This window comes from Glycine soja, chromosome 11 (genome assembly GCF_004193775.1).
Source record: "Glycine soja cultivar W05 chromosome 11, ASM419377v2, whole genome shotgun sequence".
Classification (NCBI taxonomy): domain Eukaryota; kingdom Viridiplantae; phylum Streptophyta; class Magnoliopsida; order Fabales; family Fabaceae; genus Glycine; species Glycine soja.
The window spans coordinates 41,909,650-41,926,326 of NC_041012.1; the positions used below are offsets into that span (position 1 = coordinate 41,909,650).

At 30.1% G+C, this 16,677-nt stretch overlaps 2 protein-coding genes and 1 pseudogene across 2 annotated transcripts; all 3 read right to left on the reverse strand.

Moving 5' to 3' along the window:
• Nucleotides 1-306: 306 nt before the first annotated feature.
• On the reverse strand, nucleotides 307-4,297 carry LOC114374699 (GDSL esterase/lipase At1g28600-like). Its single transcript, XM_028332372.1, has 6 exons — nucleotides 4,176-4,297; nucleotides 3,734-4,055; nucleotides 3,456-3,668; nucleotides 1,537-1,685; nucleotides 803-1,076; nucleotides 307-667 (listed from the first exon to the last, which is right to left on the reverse strand). The coding sequence occupies exons 2-6, from the start codon at nucleotides 3,984-3,986 to the stop codon at nucleotides 420-422; spliced, it is 1,137 nt and encodes a 378-aa protein (XP_028188173.1). The 5' UTR covers nucleotides 3,987-4,055; nucleotides 4,176-4,297; the 3' UTR covers nucleotides 307-419.
• A 3,030-nt stretch (nucleotides 4,298-7,327) lies between these two features.
• On the reverse strand, nucleotides 7,328-12,217 carry LOC114373307 (annotated as a pseudogene).
• Nucleotides 12,218-12,274: 57 nt separating this feature from the next.
• LOC114375906 (pyruvate decarboxylase 1) lies at nucleotides 12,275-16,414 on the reverse strand. The gene is made up of 7 exons (XM_028333767.1): nucleotides 15,670-16,414; nucleotides 15,418-15,581; nucleotides 14,718-15,279; nucleotides 14,084-14,172; nucleotides 13,871-13,988; nucleotides 13,051-13,239; nucleotides 12,275-12,698 (listed from the first exon to the last, which is right to left on the reverse strand). The coding sequence occupies exons 1-7, from the start codon at nucleotides 16,144-16,146 to the stop codon at nucleotides 12,528-12,530; spliced, it is 1,770 nt and encodes a 589-aa protein (XP_028189568.1). The 5' UTR covers nucleotides 16,147-16,414; the 3' UTR covers nucleotides 12,275-12,527.
• Between the last annotated feature and the right edge of the window lie 263 nt (nucleotides 16,415-16,677).

A 16,677-nucleotide genomic window follows, 5' to 3' on the forward strand; every position in this document is an offset into this window, starting at 1 on the left:
ACTCTTGACTTTTTATATGTTTTTTTTAATCCTCCTCAATGTATCTATTCATATTTATTTTTACTTTTTTATAATTAAATCATAATTTTATTATTTTTTTATATTTTATATTTTTTATAAATAAAAAAGATTACTTTAACTAATGTTTCAGAAAACACGTTAGAAATTATATAAAAAAAATCTTATTTATCGAATAGTAAAATAAATTTTTTAACTAATAAAAAATTAAAAATAATTAAAATATCTTTACAAAATATAACTATTATGAATTGAGTGTTATAAAAAAAAATCGTTCTTTTATAAATAGAAATGAAACTAACAGTTATATTATTATTGAAAGATATGGGCGTCTTATGCAAATCATGTTATAGTGTTAGCTACATTGAATTTATTTCACTTCATTTCATCAAAGATACATTTTAGCTATTGAAATGGCCATAACTAGTGTTTATCAAGCACAAGGTATTAAATCGGGGGAGACAATATGGTCCTTTTATTAAACCTTGAGCAATTATTCTATATGCAGCCTCAGTCAGGTGAACACCATCCCATCCAATATGCTTAGAAGGATCATCACAAGCATTCACTCCTGGATCCCCACAATCTGCTGATGCGTTGTAATTATATGGACCTCCCATTCCACAACAGGTTTTAAGATTAGTAAAACCTACATAGACATCAAAATATAAATCACAATTATAGTCCTTAATTAATATGCTTTGCTTAAGTATCAAGCTACACTATGAAAGTGTTAGAATAGAATGGTATTAAATTACACTACGAGTTGAGGAAGTTGAATTACCAAACATTGTGGGATCACGATATAATGACAATATGGCATTGTAATAATCAGCATAAATGATATTAGCATGAGAGTGAAGTCCCTGAAGCCTATGTAATTCACTTTGGAGCTTTTGGTTGTAATATTCGGCGAACTTATTTAACCACTTCAAGCACCCATATTGGTCATATTGGTTCTTATCCATGGTTTCATAGATTGTTAAATACGTTATACTACATCCCAATGGTATATTCCCAGGAACTATGAGCGTGCGAGCCCCTAAACCAATCAACTCCTGTAATTCAAAAAAAAAAGTATTAGTCTTTGGGTATGCATCAAAACTAAAATCAGAAAAATTGGTAACAGATTATAAAATAAAAGGAGTAAATCTTTAATTTAACTCATTGGACTTGGAGTTACATATGTTATCACTACGTGAACAAATTTAATCATCAAATTAATATTCATATTTTATTTTTGTCACTACTTTAATCTTTAAAAAATTGTCACCAAATCATTCCACAAAAATAGAATCTATCATTGTATCAATCCATAAAATACCTAAAATAGAGTATTAAAGTGGTGATAAATTTTTTTTTGAATTACTGATTTGATAATAAAATCTTTGAAGAACTAAAGTATTGACCTATTTGTTGATAAAAGAATTTTCAGAGTACTAATGTGATAAGTGATAACATATGGAAAATTGGAAGAGCAAATTAAGGATTTACTCAAACAAAAATAATAAAACTTACGTTGACAGCTGAAGTTATTGCCTTGATCACATACGGCACAAATGTTTTAACCTCTGCTATGCTCCTTTGTTGAAATAAAAGATAGTTGAAATCATTTCCTCCAATTTCACCCATAAGAAATAATGAGTTTCCAACTACTTCATGGCAGTCTGCAAGTTTAAACCTTAATTGAAATATCAGCATTATCAAGCTGGATTATTGTTGGATTTTTAAGGCATGGGAACGTAACTTTGTCTTCACTTTCTATAAAATAATGTTTGTCTTCACGTTGAATATAAGAATATAAAATTATGAAAAGTATTACTAACATTTTATTTAACACATTCTTTATTATTAATTAATCCAAATCGGCTTAAAGATGATAGGTCTGGATAAATTGAATGAGATTCTATATTCATTATGAATATTTTTGTGATATAAACAGCCGGAGAAATTGTCCCGTCCACCAGGATTTCAATAATTTTGATCGTTTTATTATATTGATGGATAATAATATTATGAGTAAATTACAGTAATTATCTATACATTTTCGTGAAGTTACAGCAATTTTTTTTTTAATTTTCTGTTTCTACACTAACTTTTCTTAATTGTTATAAAATACTACACTAACATCTTATATATATATATATATATATATATATATATATATATATATATATATATATTATTACTTTTTTTTACAGTATTATATTGACCTCTTTATTTGTTTAAAACATTAGGCTAAATTCATCTATAAGGGAAATTGCTGCAACTTATATAAAAAGGCAGAAATATTTGTATAATTAAAAAAAAAACAGTATTATTTACTCTAACATTATTTTAAATTATATGGACTTGACAGATTGCCACGGCAAAACGTTAGACAAGATTTTTATATATTTATAGATTATAGATAAAGATGAGCAAAGTTGTTTCGGCAGTTAAATATTTCCAAAATTGAATAAAGACAGGAATTCGCCATAGCCGGGCCTGGAATGCGACATTTCATGAGTGGGAATCACCAAAATAAAAACTTTAGCTTAAATATATTATTTATCTCATAAAATTAAAAAATGCATTTTTTTTCATTTTTATAAAAAAAATTAATGTTTTTTAAGAAAATTAAAATATGTTATATTTAATCCAGAATAAAAAAATATTACATTTACATCATTTATATATAATTGAAATAATAAAATATTTTTTTACATAATGTATATAAAAAATTATGATTATAAGTTTAAATATCATCGAACTTTGCTTTTTACCAAAATATTATAATGACGCATTTTAATTTATAAAATAAAAAAAGCAGTCAGTGTCAGGCTGCTCAGTAATCGATGATGGTTCCATGCTTCTTTGATTTTTAGGCCCTTGTTTTTTCATGCTTGGTTGAAAAATATCAATCACAAAAGCTACTAAATGAAAAAAGAATTAAAAAAAAATACTTAAAAAAGGTGGATGTGTTGGTGTAGTGTTCGTGAACGGACTTATCCTTGTTTATCTTATTGTCAGGATTATCTATTTCTATTTTTAAAATTAAAATTGACCTCCTTTCAAAACAAAACAAAAAAAACAATTGACCCGAGAAAGATTCGAAATATTTAGAACAAAATTTGTGAACGTAATAAATAAACATACGTACAGTTAAATTATAAATTAAGAAAATTTGTAACTACAATTAAAGTATATTTTACGATATATATTTCAAGAAAAATAAATATTAATATAAATATAATATTCTGTTATATAAAATTTACTTATTAAGTAAAAAATATTAATAACATACAACTATTTAAAAAAAAATATTGAAGTTGAGACAGAGTTGGAAGAATCCAAAGTACAGGCGAATCTATTTTGAAAATATATAAAATCCAATTTCTAAATATAAACCTGTAAAAGTTAAGTTGAAAATCTGAAGGAGAGGATGATGAAGTTACCTGCGGAAGAATTGCAGAGAGAAGGAAGCAGTTCCTTGAACCAATTCAATTGAACTGTCAAAGAATAATGGGTAGGGATAGAAATGCCCCTCTCTTCAAAGAAGCTTAAGTCTAACGCCGTGGCTCCAATAACAGCAAAATTTGCTCCCCCAACAACATTCTTCTTCTTCATTCCCAAATATGGTTTCAGCAGTGGAAGTCCCAGTGACTCAGCTGCACAATATAAAAATTGTAATAATCTCAAACACATAACATGCACATACACAAAGATGATATACCGATGAAATCGATTATGAGGCGGCCATCGGAGCAGCGTCCGGTGACCCGGTGAAAGAAGGTTTGACCGTAGGGAGGGAAAAAGCAGTGATGGGAAGGTGGGTGGGAGCTAAAATACAAGTTGCCAGTGTCTGCAAATGAATCACCGAAGCTGAAGATTGATTTGTAAGGGCATGCTGCCAATATGGTTGCTGAAGAAAAAACTACCACAAAACCAACAATTGCAATCCATCGCTCTTCACAAATTGACCTCATTGTCCGCTACTACACATTTGCAAATATCAATTAATTTGTTCTTGTTCGATTCATAAAATCTCAGTCTCTCTTTGTCCATGCAATACAAAAAAATTAAACATGTCCACCACATATAATCCAAGTTAGAAAAAACAATAGTATGAATCTATGATAATAAATAAAATATTGAACTTATCAGATTAAGCTCACCCTTTATGTACTGGCAAATGTGTAATTTATGGAATAACTGATTAACTCCTACATACAAGTTTTAGGACTATTACATATAGCTTGTTTGGTTTTAGTGTTGCCGATTTTAGAATATCGGTTTATAGCTTCTTAACATGGTTTCATGGTTTTAATTTTCATTTTAAAATTATGTAAAGTGATCAAGTACGTAAATGTTCACCAACTACACACCATGTCCACCACATAGAATATTGGTGTCGATTTTAATACTGTCATTTTCATCGATACTTCGAACAAAGTCTAATTCATTTTCATTGAAAATTGAAAGGTTATTAGAATGATGTATTTCGTAAAAAAAAAATATATGTAAAATCACAATTCAAAGAATTAGAGTTATAAAAGTTTTAAGGACGGACGGAAAGGAGTAAGATACCCTGTTATATATATGACAAGTCACAACTTCCAAATATTTCGCCTCTTTTGAATAAGACGAATAAAAGTATGATGACTTTTCTTAAATTCATATATTTATTTTACCCTAAAATTTTAATATAAAAATATAAATCAAACTAGTATTTTAGTTTATGCATTGCACATAATAAATATTTATTTTATATAATTAAAATTTATAGTTTATATATATATATATATATATAAATTAGATTGTTTACTCTTGTTTCATCTCTCTTATTTTCACAACTCCAACAACCTCCATTAATTAAATTTTATTCAATTGCATTGTAAGGGTCTGTTAAAAAGAAAAAAAAGTTTTCACGACAGCTTTTTGACATATTTAAGGATAATTTTAAATCATCTTTGAAGTCAATGTTGAGGAAAATCAAGACTTTTTATGACGTTTTTTTACAAAAATCATCTTAAAAAATTATTATTCTAATACGATTTCATTAAAAATCGTCTTAGAATATTTTTTTTAAATTAAAAATTGAGAATTCTAAGATAATTTTTTGAAAATAAATCATTTTAGAACGTAGACTTTCTAAGATAATTTTTTTTTTGTTATTTTTTGCATATCAACCGGTAGATCTCTTAAATAGCCAATAATCAACATTAATTTTATACTTTCAATCACAATTATAAAGATTTTCAATTATAAAAAATGTAAAGGAATTTTATTAGAATGAAAGAAGCAGTACAAGGCAATTAACAATAGAAGTAAATTTATTTAAAATACATCAATTAGAAAAATGTAGAAAATTACAATTAGGACCAATACTATAGATTGTGAGTGGAAGCTAAATTAAAAACTTAGTGCCAGTAATTGAAAGTCTCAAAATTACAATTTAGAATAGTGCACTTACCGGATGAAATAAATTTTAGAAACTAGTATCAGTATATGCACTTATGAAGGGTGATAAAGCATGCTACAAATTTCCAATTGTCTCTATGTGTGTATCTAAAATCCAATGCATTATATGTAGTGGCAAAAAGGCACCGTTCACTGCACGGTGATTAATTATATGAGTAACTTCCTTGTAAAAGTTAATTTTCAAAATTATTTCCAATTAAATTGATTTTAAAACTGAAGAACACAAACAGTTACATGCTGTTTCTATTTTCACTTTGGCTTTTTTAATTCTAGAAACAAGGAAACAATTAATTCTGTTTTTAATCCTGTTTCAAGACATATTCTCAAAATAAATTTACCAAGCAGTTTTATTTTTATTTCATATTGAAAAATGAAGTCACAATTGAAAGAAAAAAAAAAGCAGTTATTTATATTAGGAATGAGTTTGGATTCATTGCTCTTTCTTAATGCTTGTGCTCAGAGCAGATTTCTCTAATAATATTAATACTTCTAAGGAATTAGGAGTTTAGTGGTCCGGGAATTTGATCTCATTCCATCAAAATAATTAAGGATTGAAGAAAATTGTGAGCACGTTTTCGCAAAGTTCAACCCCGACAACCTCCATTAATTAAATTTTATTCAATTGCATTGTAAGGGTCTGTTAAAAAGAAAGCTTATCTCACATTATTTTAGCTTTTTATCTTGAAACACGTGTTTTTTCATTGAACATGAATTTCAATGCTTAACAAAACACATTTTAAGTGTTTACAAAATTTCCAAAAAGAAATAATTCATCTCTTTTCATTTTAATTTGATTTTTAAGTACACTTATGTCAATTACTTCATCTTTTCATTAAATCTTAACTAGTAAATCGTGCCGATTGAACCAAATATTGTGCAAGTCCTGTGGAGACAATCTTGAATACTCATTGATACTAGCTAGTTTGATTTAGTATGCTTGCTAAATTGTTACCTTATAACCCAAATCGATTCAATGAATTATTTTGTCCATGTAAAACCTTAGTTTATACTTTGAACAATGTTTATTGATTATTTGGTCATTTAACTGATAAAGAAGACTAGATGATAAAGTGATGGAGAGGATCCAAATTTGGTTAAGAATAAGAAATCAAAAGTATCACTATTTTTTTTTATAAAGTAAACCATAATTTTGTTCATCTTCAAAAGTGTAACATGTTATCACATTAATCATTAGTTCAAAAACTAAAAAAGAATTCTAAATAAGTTCTTGAAATTTCCAATAGTTTCATAAAAGTTTATAAATTTAACTGTTTATTGTCTTTATAGTCACCTAAATATGTTAATAATATTATTCGTAGTGATTTTTTTTAATTGTGCTGCATTTTCAAATACTTATTTAGAATTCTCTTAATTTTAAAGACCAGTGTAATATAGTTATACACTTTCAAGAACTAAAATGCTACTTTACTCATTTTATATATTGAATTTAAGGATAATATTAAAGCATCAACTGATTGAGAGAACTTTTTTATTAATCGATGATGTTAATTTGTTAGAATGCTAATTTTTATTAGTAGAGGAAATTGAATTCATAATCTTTTTCCTATTCTCTTCTCCCATAATCATCCAAGACCCACCTTATATATGCTTTGGTTTATGAGAACCTGTTCTATCCATACATTTCCAATGAATTTCCATTAGTAGCAAGTTGCAATTTTTGTTGAAAAAATAAAATTGTTGATATCATTATCACTGTTAATCTTAAAGACTATGATTGTAAAAGTTGATAATTATATTCTTGAAAGATATGTATGTCATATGAAAATCATACTATAGTGGTAGGTACATTGAATTTATTTCACTTCACTTCATCATAAGAAACATTTTAGCTATTGAAATAGCCAGAGCTTACATTCATCAAGCATGAGGTATTAATTTGGGGGAGACAATATGGTCCTTTCATTAAACCTTCAGCAATTATTCTATATGCAGCTTCAGTCAAGTGAACATTATCCCACCCAATATGCTTCGAAGGATCATCACAAGCACTCACGCCTGGATTGCCACAATCTGCTGTTGTGTTGTAATTGTATGGACCTCCCATTCCACAACAGACTTTAAGATCAGTAAAACCTACATAGGAATCAAAATATAAATCACAACATTATAAGTATGAAGCAATGTTGTTGATGAATGTGGATTGTGGTTTGAAAGAAACATCTAAATTACAATGGGAGTTGAAAAGGTTGAATTACCAAACTTGGTAGGATCACGATATAAAGTGAATGCAGCATTGTAATAATCAGCATAGATGATATTAGCACGAGGATAAAGTCCTCGAAGCTTATCTAATTCACTTTGGAGCTCATGGTGGTAATATTCGGCGAACTTGGTTAACCACTTTAAACACCCATATTGGTTCTTATCTACGGTTTCGTAGATTGTTAAATAGCTTGCACTACATCCTATTGGAAAATTCCCTGGAACAATGAGCGTGCGAGCCCCTAGACCAATCAATTCCTGTAATGAAAAAAAAGTACAAAAGGCTTTGAGCATTCTTCAAAGCTAAAATAGAAAGAAAAAAAATAGTCAGGGATTATAAAACAAAAAGATAAATCTTCGGATGACATATGTTACCACTAATTCAAAAAAATTTATCATCAAATTAATGTGATAAGATATTCAATTTTAGACAAGAAAAATTAGAATTTACTTTAAAAAAATAAAAGATTAGTGTACTGGTATAAAATCTCATTACATTCACATAAATAAAGAAGATGATTTATTTAATGGAAGATTTGTATTCAATTTTTATTTTATGTAAAATATCTTTGATGAATGATAATCACATATCACAAGTGAAATTAATATTTGATTCAGTAATTTAGGAGATAATAGGTGATGAAACAATTAACCAAGATGATAACAATTAAAACTTTTGGGCAGAGAGGGCCGAAATCCATTTATGATATTTCTTAATTCAGGTTTCAAAATCTTAAAAATCCATTTTTCTTATGGGTACAAGGGTTTTTTTTTTTACACTTTTTCCAACCAACAATTATAATAATGTTGCTTCTTCCCCCCCCCCCCACACACACACACACACACACATATATATATATATATATATATATATATATATATATATATATATATATAATGTGTTTATTATTTAAATATGTTTATCTAATGGTTATATGCTTTATGATTTTTATAAATAAAAATAAAATGCCGAAGATATTGCGTTGATTACATATGGCCCATATGTTTTAACTTCTTCTATGTTTTTTCGTATAAAGAAAGCATGATTGAAATCGTTTCCACCAATTTCACCCGCGAGAAATAATGAGTTTCTAACAACTTCATGGCAACATGCAAGATTAAACCTAAATTTATAAATCAATATTGTCAAATTGAATTGTAGTTGGGTTTGTAGGGCACGGGACCATAACTTTGTCTTCACTTTCTATAAACAAGTCCTCTCATCTTCATGTAGAATATAAAAAATATAAATTATGAAAACTATTAGTAACATCTTATTTAACACATTCTTTATTATTAATTAACTCATTAAAATCAACTTACTAGAAAGGATTTTGAGTTGTTTACGTGGATTCTAATTTTTAACATCGTTGTTGTTATTGTATACAAATTTCTTTATTATTATTTGAAATTTCTTAAGATTAATGGAATTAATAAGTCTTAGCCTTTAATTAAATGAGTTTCACACTTAATGTCATAAATATTCTCAATAATATATATAGAGATGAATAGAGAAAAAAAGGTTCTCACCTACATATTTAGCAAAAGCAGAATGGTCATTTTAATAGGAAAAAAATTGAAATAATCTTTTACTCCTTATAAAATAGGAAATTTTTTAGTCATTTAAAGAGTTTTTTAGTTTTTGTTTTGTAATTTTTTTAATCATCACTATCAAATAACAACATTAACTATATAACAACGGCATCGACAATTATTTAACTTGCTATATTATTAAGAAGTATGATAAAATAATCAAATATAATTTTCTAAAATTCCCTATTTACTAGTATAACATCATCAACTAGTTTGAACATATGAAAATTTTAAAATATAATTTATAAAAAATATGATAATTTTATTAGATTCTTTGATCATGTGATAAGTCAATGGATTACAAATATCGTTATTACATCATTAATTGATATTATTACTTGATAATAAAGACCGAAAAAAATTAAAGAGACTAAAATTAAAATAAAAATCTTTAAAGGATTATAATAAAAAAAACTTCTATTTATTGTAGGATCAAAATATTATTTAAGCCTATAAAAAATAATTACTGGACACTGTGATCTTTGAAAACCTAGTTAGAAAAAGAAATGGGAGACAAAAAAATATAAGTATGAAATATGATATAATGTAATAAAAAAAATTGAGAGAAGTAACATGCATTAATGAAATGTTTGTAATTAAAAGATGTTCGAGTTTCAATATTCTTAATATATTAATATATTACTATAGTATTTCCAAAATAAAATATTTAATAGAAAATTGTGAGCGTTCACCTCATTTTTTCAATGGATTGTTGAATAGAATAAAAATAAGATTTAATTGTACTTTTTATCATTAATTTTTTGTTTTTTTAACGAATTTGGTAGAAAAGTTTGTAAGTTTTTTAAAAAATTTTGCCAAAAAATAAAAATAGTAATAATATAAGCCAAAAGAGGAATATGGAAAAAAGATAAGTGAAGGAAAATAATATATATATATATATATATATATATATATATATATATATATATATATATATATATATAATGAACAATGTGATAAAAAAAAAGAAATAAAAATAATAGTGACCAACATTCTTGGTCCTTATGATAATTGTTGTAAGACAATCTCAATAAGGACCGGATTCTAATTCAGCCGGTATAACATCCAAAATCAAATCGCAAGAAAAAAAGTAATAAAGGTGATCGATATATGCAAATAGTTTAAAAATAACTCAAATTTGATACGTATCTTTTTTAATTACTTATTTCGTAAAAAAAGAAAAAGTGGTTGAAATGTCCTGCGCTGGTCCCTAAATAAGGGAAACTACAAGTCCATGTGATGTGATTCATTAATCGGGCAGAAAATAAATTAATGAATCGGTTTATCAACTACAAAACATATCCACCACATATAGTGTTGGTATCGATTTTTATTCTTTCATTTTTTCATCAATATTTCGAAAAAAGTCTAATTCAATGGTCACAAGCACTTGAAAGGCTATTAAAATGATTTATTTCGTAACAAAATATATTTAAAATCACAATTCAAAGAATTAGACAGTGGTACAATACTTTTAAGCTGGAGTGCTGGAATTGAGTAAAATACCTAACATATTGTATAGATGACAAGTCACAAGTTCCAAATATTTTGCCTTTTCAGAATAAGGTGAATATAAAAATAAAGATTTTTGCTACTTAAAAATTGAGATTTTTTTTGCCCTAAATTTTTAATATAAAAAATAAGTAAAGTTATCATTTCAATATTTTCTCTCTCTTTGATTTTCCCTCTCCCTAAAGGAAGGACTTTTTTAGCTACTCATGTTTTGTTTTCTTTTCCCAATTAAACAGTAAAATATACAAAAACTTGTCTAGGTTAAGAAAACATTTTTTTTATTTTGTCTGTTTTTAATAAATATTATAAAAATATTTCATCATCTCCACTTTTTCTATTTCAAAAAAATGTTATAAGAAATGTTGAAGATAATAAAATGTTTTTTGTTTTATCATATTTCCATACAAATATTTAAACAACAACTGCAATGTGACTCTAGTGATGAGAGAAATTAATTGACAGGAAGAATTGCAGAGAGCAGCAAGCAATTCGTTGAACTGTCAAAGCATAATTGGTTGAGAAAGGAATGCCCCTCTCTTCAAAGAACAGCTAAATTGGTTCCCCCTTCCACATTCCATCCATCCCTGATCCCCCAAAATTCTTGATTCCCAAATGCGGTTTTATCAGTGGAATTCCAAGTGACTCAGCTGCACACAACAAAAACTCATAAAATATAAGTAAATATGACCAACAACTCCAAAGAGATAACGTTTCAGACACACAGCACTAATAAGATAAATCACAGTTTTATCATCAATCACACGTACATGAGTCTATTGAATTAAGATTTTTAATGCTTTTCTTTTTATAAAACAGAAATTTTTTATTTATTAAAAAGAATAAAAAAAGGAAAATTTTGTTGAAAATCATATGGGAGTCTATTTTAAAATCATGGGAGGAGGGGTTGCATATTTTTGCATCTCAACAAAAATATTTTCCCTTTTACTTCTTTAAAGAATCCGAGGTGCAAAGTTTTTAAGGATTGATGGTAAGGAGTAAAATACCATATTGTATATGACAAGTTACAACTTATAAGTTTCAAATCCTATTTGTCTTTCCCTCAAAAAAAATAATCATATTTGTCTCTAGAATAAGGTGAATATAAGTACGAAGACTTTTCCTTACCTTAGGGCCTAGATTGATATTTTTTTATTCCAAAGTTTTAATGCAAAAAAATATAAATATTATAAGCATGTTACATTATTTTCACTTTTTCCTGTTTCTAAAAAATTATATAAGAAATGTTGAAGACAATAAATACTCTTTATCATCTTATGTACAAATATTTAGAATAAAAATGTGGAAACCAAAAAAAAAGTTTTTTTTTTTCAAAACAAACAATCCAAAACATGAAGCAAAAATGCAAACTATAGTACACAATAAATAAGGGATTAACATCTGTTCCCATTTTGTGGAATAGGCATCATAGTCTTTCTCAATATCAATCGTGTTATCAGCACATGAATTTACATACAATGGCTATATCCTCTTTGATTCATTAACAATTCCATTATACAAGACATTATTACAAAGCAATAATAGTTCATGATTACAACAAGTCAACAAGTCAGCAACACGAGACCAGATACAAATCTGGAAAAGCAAACATTTATTTCAACTTATTTTTCATTTTTGTCGTTTTTCTCTTGTAAATATCCAGTAGTGGAACTCTATTCAACAAAATACACAAAACAGGCCAATAATTAGGAAATGATTTTCTATTGAGGATTAGGAGGACGACTGTTAGCAGCAGCAACACGAGATCCCCATTCCAGCAATTCTTTGCTGGTGTCATCCTTGTGTACAAAAACTTCTATAAAACATAGTGAATCTTTCTGTGGTCCAGTAGCTTTTGCAATTGCTTCAGTCAGATCATCCTCTGTACGTACCTACACTCAACAATAACAGTCCTTTGGTACCACGAGCAAACAACTTACAAAATAATTTTTTTAGGTATTTAAAGAGCAGGAAATTACTACCAACTTACAAAATAACAGGCCTTTTCACTAACAACTAAACAGAGTCCAGCCATCTAATGCTACTAACTATAAATGATAATTAGCATTAAAGAAAGACCAATGATTGCACAAGGCATTATTCACCAACAATTATCATAGTATATAAAATTTAAATTTTGTTTAAGAACAAAATCAATGAAAAAAAAATTAGAGAACTAAAACCAAATTTAACCATATTTATAAGGACTAAACCATATTTAATCATTATTAAATTTATACTAACCTTGGCAGTCCAGCATTTGCCTTGCCCATTATGGATAGCGTCCACAAAGCGAGTGTAGTCCCAATTCTTTATCACATTGTATGGACCATCATGAATCTCAACTTCAATTGTATAACCTCCATTATTGATGAGAAAGATGATGGTCTTTTGTCCACAGCGAATCATTGTTGAAATATCCTGTGCTGTTACCTAAATAAGGGGAACTATAAGTCCATGTGATTCATTCATCAGGCAGAAAATAAAATAATGAACATGTTTACTTTCTGTTGATGCTCCTCATTATACAAACGTCTTGGATGTGTAATAATGGTTGAGATAACCTTACTTCAAAGGAATTCACTTTTAATTTCAACATCGGCAGCAACTAAATCATTTCCCTATTAGTTGAGGTCAGGTACTTGAATCAAATGAAGTCAACATATTCTTATAAAGTATAATATCCAAATGGTGCTAATGCATTTTGGTGAACTTACACCTCACTTTCAAATTTAATTTCTAATAATTTATTCACCTGATTACCTACTGATGTAACTAACTTGATTGATGCAAGGACTATCATATCTCTACAGGGATATACTTTATTTCTTAATGAAATAACTCTTCCCCAAGCTTAGTTTCTCTTAAAAAAATATATAATATAGTAGCATCCATCAAGTTGTTAGCACGTGTGATTATAGCCATTCAGCCATGGTTTATGGTGGAGCTTCCATTTTGGACAAAATTTCATACTAGGTGAACAATGAATAAAAAAGAAAAACATATGTATATTGTCTTTAATATTCTGGACACAGATAGTTTGTATTCTTATAATCTTACTAACCTGAAAACTGCCATCACCAATGCAAGCAATTACACGCTTGTCTGTTGCAGCCTGTGCATATCCAAGAGTAGCACCTACTGACCAACCAATGGATCCATACTGCATCTGGAATTCATACCTGCAAGATGGAATTCAAATTTGACAATGTTAATTCCAACAATATAAAAGTCGCAATTAGCATATTGCTCAATGCAGTCATAGTTAATGACTCACCCGCAATTCTCAGGCAGATGGAGCTTCTGACAGTTGAACCATGAGTCTCCAGTTTCAGCTATTACAGCAGTATCTCCGCTTAGCAGTTCCTGTTCAACACATTCAATTACTGGCCTAAAGGGCAAAACTTGCTTAAATATATTAATCTTATTGAAAGCAAATAATCTCGCATATTTAGTAATGTTATGTGAATAATCTGAAACTGCTATGTTCCACGTTTTTGTGCAATGTTTCACAATTCTAGGCCACTCACAATTAACAGATATACACAAACCATGAAGCTACTTATGAAGACTGTTAGATGGTTTAACGTGATGAATCTGATTAAGGAATCATGCAGTTACTACCATGATAGATGAAAACTACTGGACCTAAAATCAGTTGGTAAGCAAGACCATGGCAATGATTTCAATTAAATAAATATAATCCCGTATGTGGAGCTCATAATGTTCAAGCCTAGACAGAATAAATGATGATAACTATCTTGTACTTAAGCATAAAAACAGAACACAAGTTTAGAATGAAATCTTAGTTATAGAACAAAGTAGCATAACAGGTAGAGAACTCCAATTCCAATCCCAGCCAAAGAACCGCTTGATCTAAAAATTTGAAGGAGGCTATAAATAGAACTTACTTGAATGTGCTTGAATAGAACATTAACTCTAAGTGGTTCATCCTTCTCTCGCCTCAGAGGAATGCCTGGTGGGACATAGATACGCCGGTAATTCTCCACAGCTGCGGTGTTGGTCTTCACTTTTTTAGCCAATGCAGTTAAGAAATCAGCCATGAAAACCCAGCCCAAGGAAGGACCATTGCCAATGGTTACCCGATTAGGCTGCACTATTATGGCTTTCTCCTTCTTTATCAACAACGAGTATCCAACGGAGCTATAGTCATTGAAGATGGGGCCAACAAAAACATATGCATCAGCAGACTCCACAATTTCCCCACAAAAGCTAGAGCTGACAGCACCCCAGTATGTCCCAATGAAATGTGGATGATGCTCTGGTACTAGTCCCTTCCCGGACGGCATAACTGCTATTGGATATCCACTTGCTTCTGCAAACTCCAGAAAGGCCTTTTGTGCCTTTGCTACCCTTAGTTTTGGCCCACCCACAATCACTGGCTTCACAGCGTTGTTCAGTAAAGCAGCCGTTGCTTCCACTGCTGCTTCTAATCCTTCTTGATTGCTTACCCTACATAAAATCAAATATTTTATTCTCACCATTAAACTAACGCCAAATGTGGATGCAAGAACAAACATTATTCATGTCACTTCACCACACAGATACACTTATGTTTTTAAGAAAATAGAAAAGCCAAGAAATACGTACTTAGGTGCAAGAAAGAATGGCACGGGGTCTCTAGCAAAAGTTGGATGAGGAATTCCAGGAAGGTTACAACTTATGCTGATATAAACAGGCTTGCTTTCCTTCAAAGCAGTAGAAATTGCAGTGTCAATAAGTTCATGCGCATCGTCCAAGTTATTCACCACTGCCTGAAGAATCAAAGAAATTACACCAAGTTATTCAACACCAATGATACTAATCAGAGAATGTTCAATTTCATTCACACTCAGTGTTCACCTGAAAACACGTGATGGCCTGAAAGCACCGAAGCTCTTGGGTGAAATCGGGTAAACCGATGGTGTGGTGGAGGATCCGGTTGGTGCCGTAGTCGTTGGAATTGGGTCCTCCGACGATGCAAATCACTGGCAAATTCTCGCTGTAAGCTCCGGCGATGGCGTTGAGGACGCTGAGTCCGCCGACGGTGAAGGTGACCACGCAGGCGCCGACGCCCTTGGCGCGCGCGTAGCCGTCGGCGGCGTAGCCGGCGTTGAGCTCGTTGCAGCAGCCGACGAGGTTGAGACTCGGCTCGGCGATGAGGTGGTCGAGGAGCGTCAAGTTGAAGTCGCCGGGAACGGAGAAGACGTCCCTGACACCGGTCTCGGCGAGGCGGCGAGCAAGGTGACGGCCCAGGGTGCCGTCGAAGGCGGAGGGAATCACCGACGCTGAAGCTGAGCTGGGCTGAGCCGCCGCACCGACTTGAGTGGCACTTTCCATGTGAAATGATTGGATATTTTGACGTGTGTCTGTGACTGTGACTGTGACTGTGGATGGAGCGACAGGGAGGGGTTTATGTAGGGGTTTCCAAAACCATGTGCTATTTGTTTGCGGGATCCAAAAACAGGCAACTTAGGCCTTGTTGTTTCACATTTTTTGTTTTCGTGGACTTTAATATTCGTAAATACCACCGCAACACATTAACACTCCCAAATGGGAAGGGTGTGTGACAGCCAAGACTATTCCACTTTTGACGTTTTAATAGGAAAAAACTTGCCAATATTCTCTTTCTGAGTAGATTTGTTTGCACCAATTCCTTTGCCGGTTTCTGAATCCACCCATTCCTTGTTGCCAGCGCCTTGGTTTGTTTCTACCTTTTTAATTCTTTAATAGTATTATTAACTGTGTTCTTTAGTTTTTCTATTGATTGATTAAGGGTATCTATGTTACCTAATCTCTTACACGCCAATGGCTTGCTCCGAGACTAGTCTACACAGCCTATAAAGATGTTATTAGATTTGTCTAGTCATC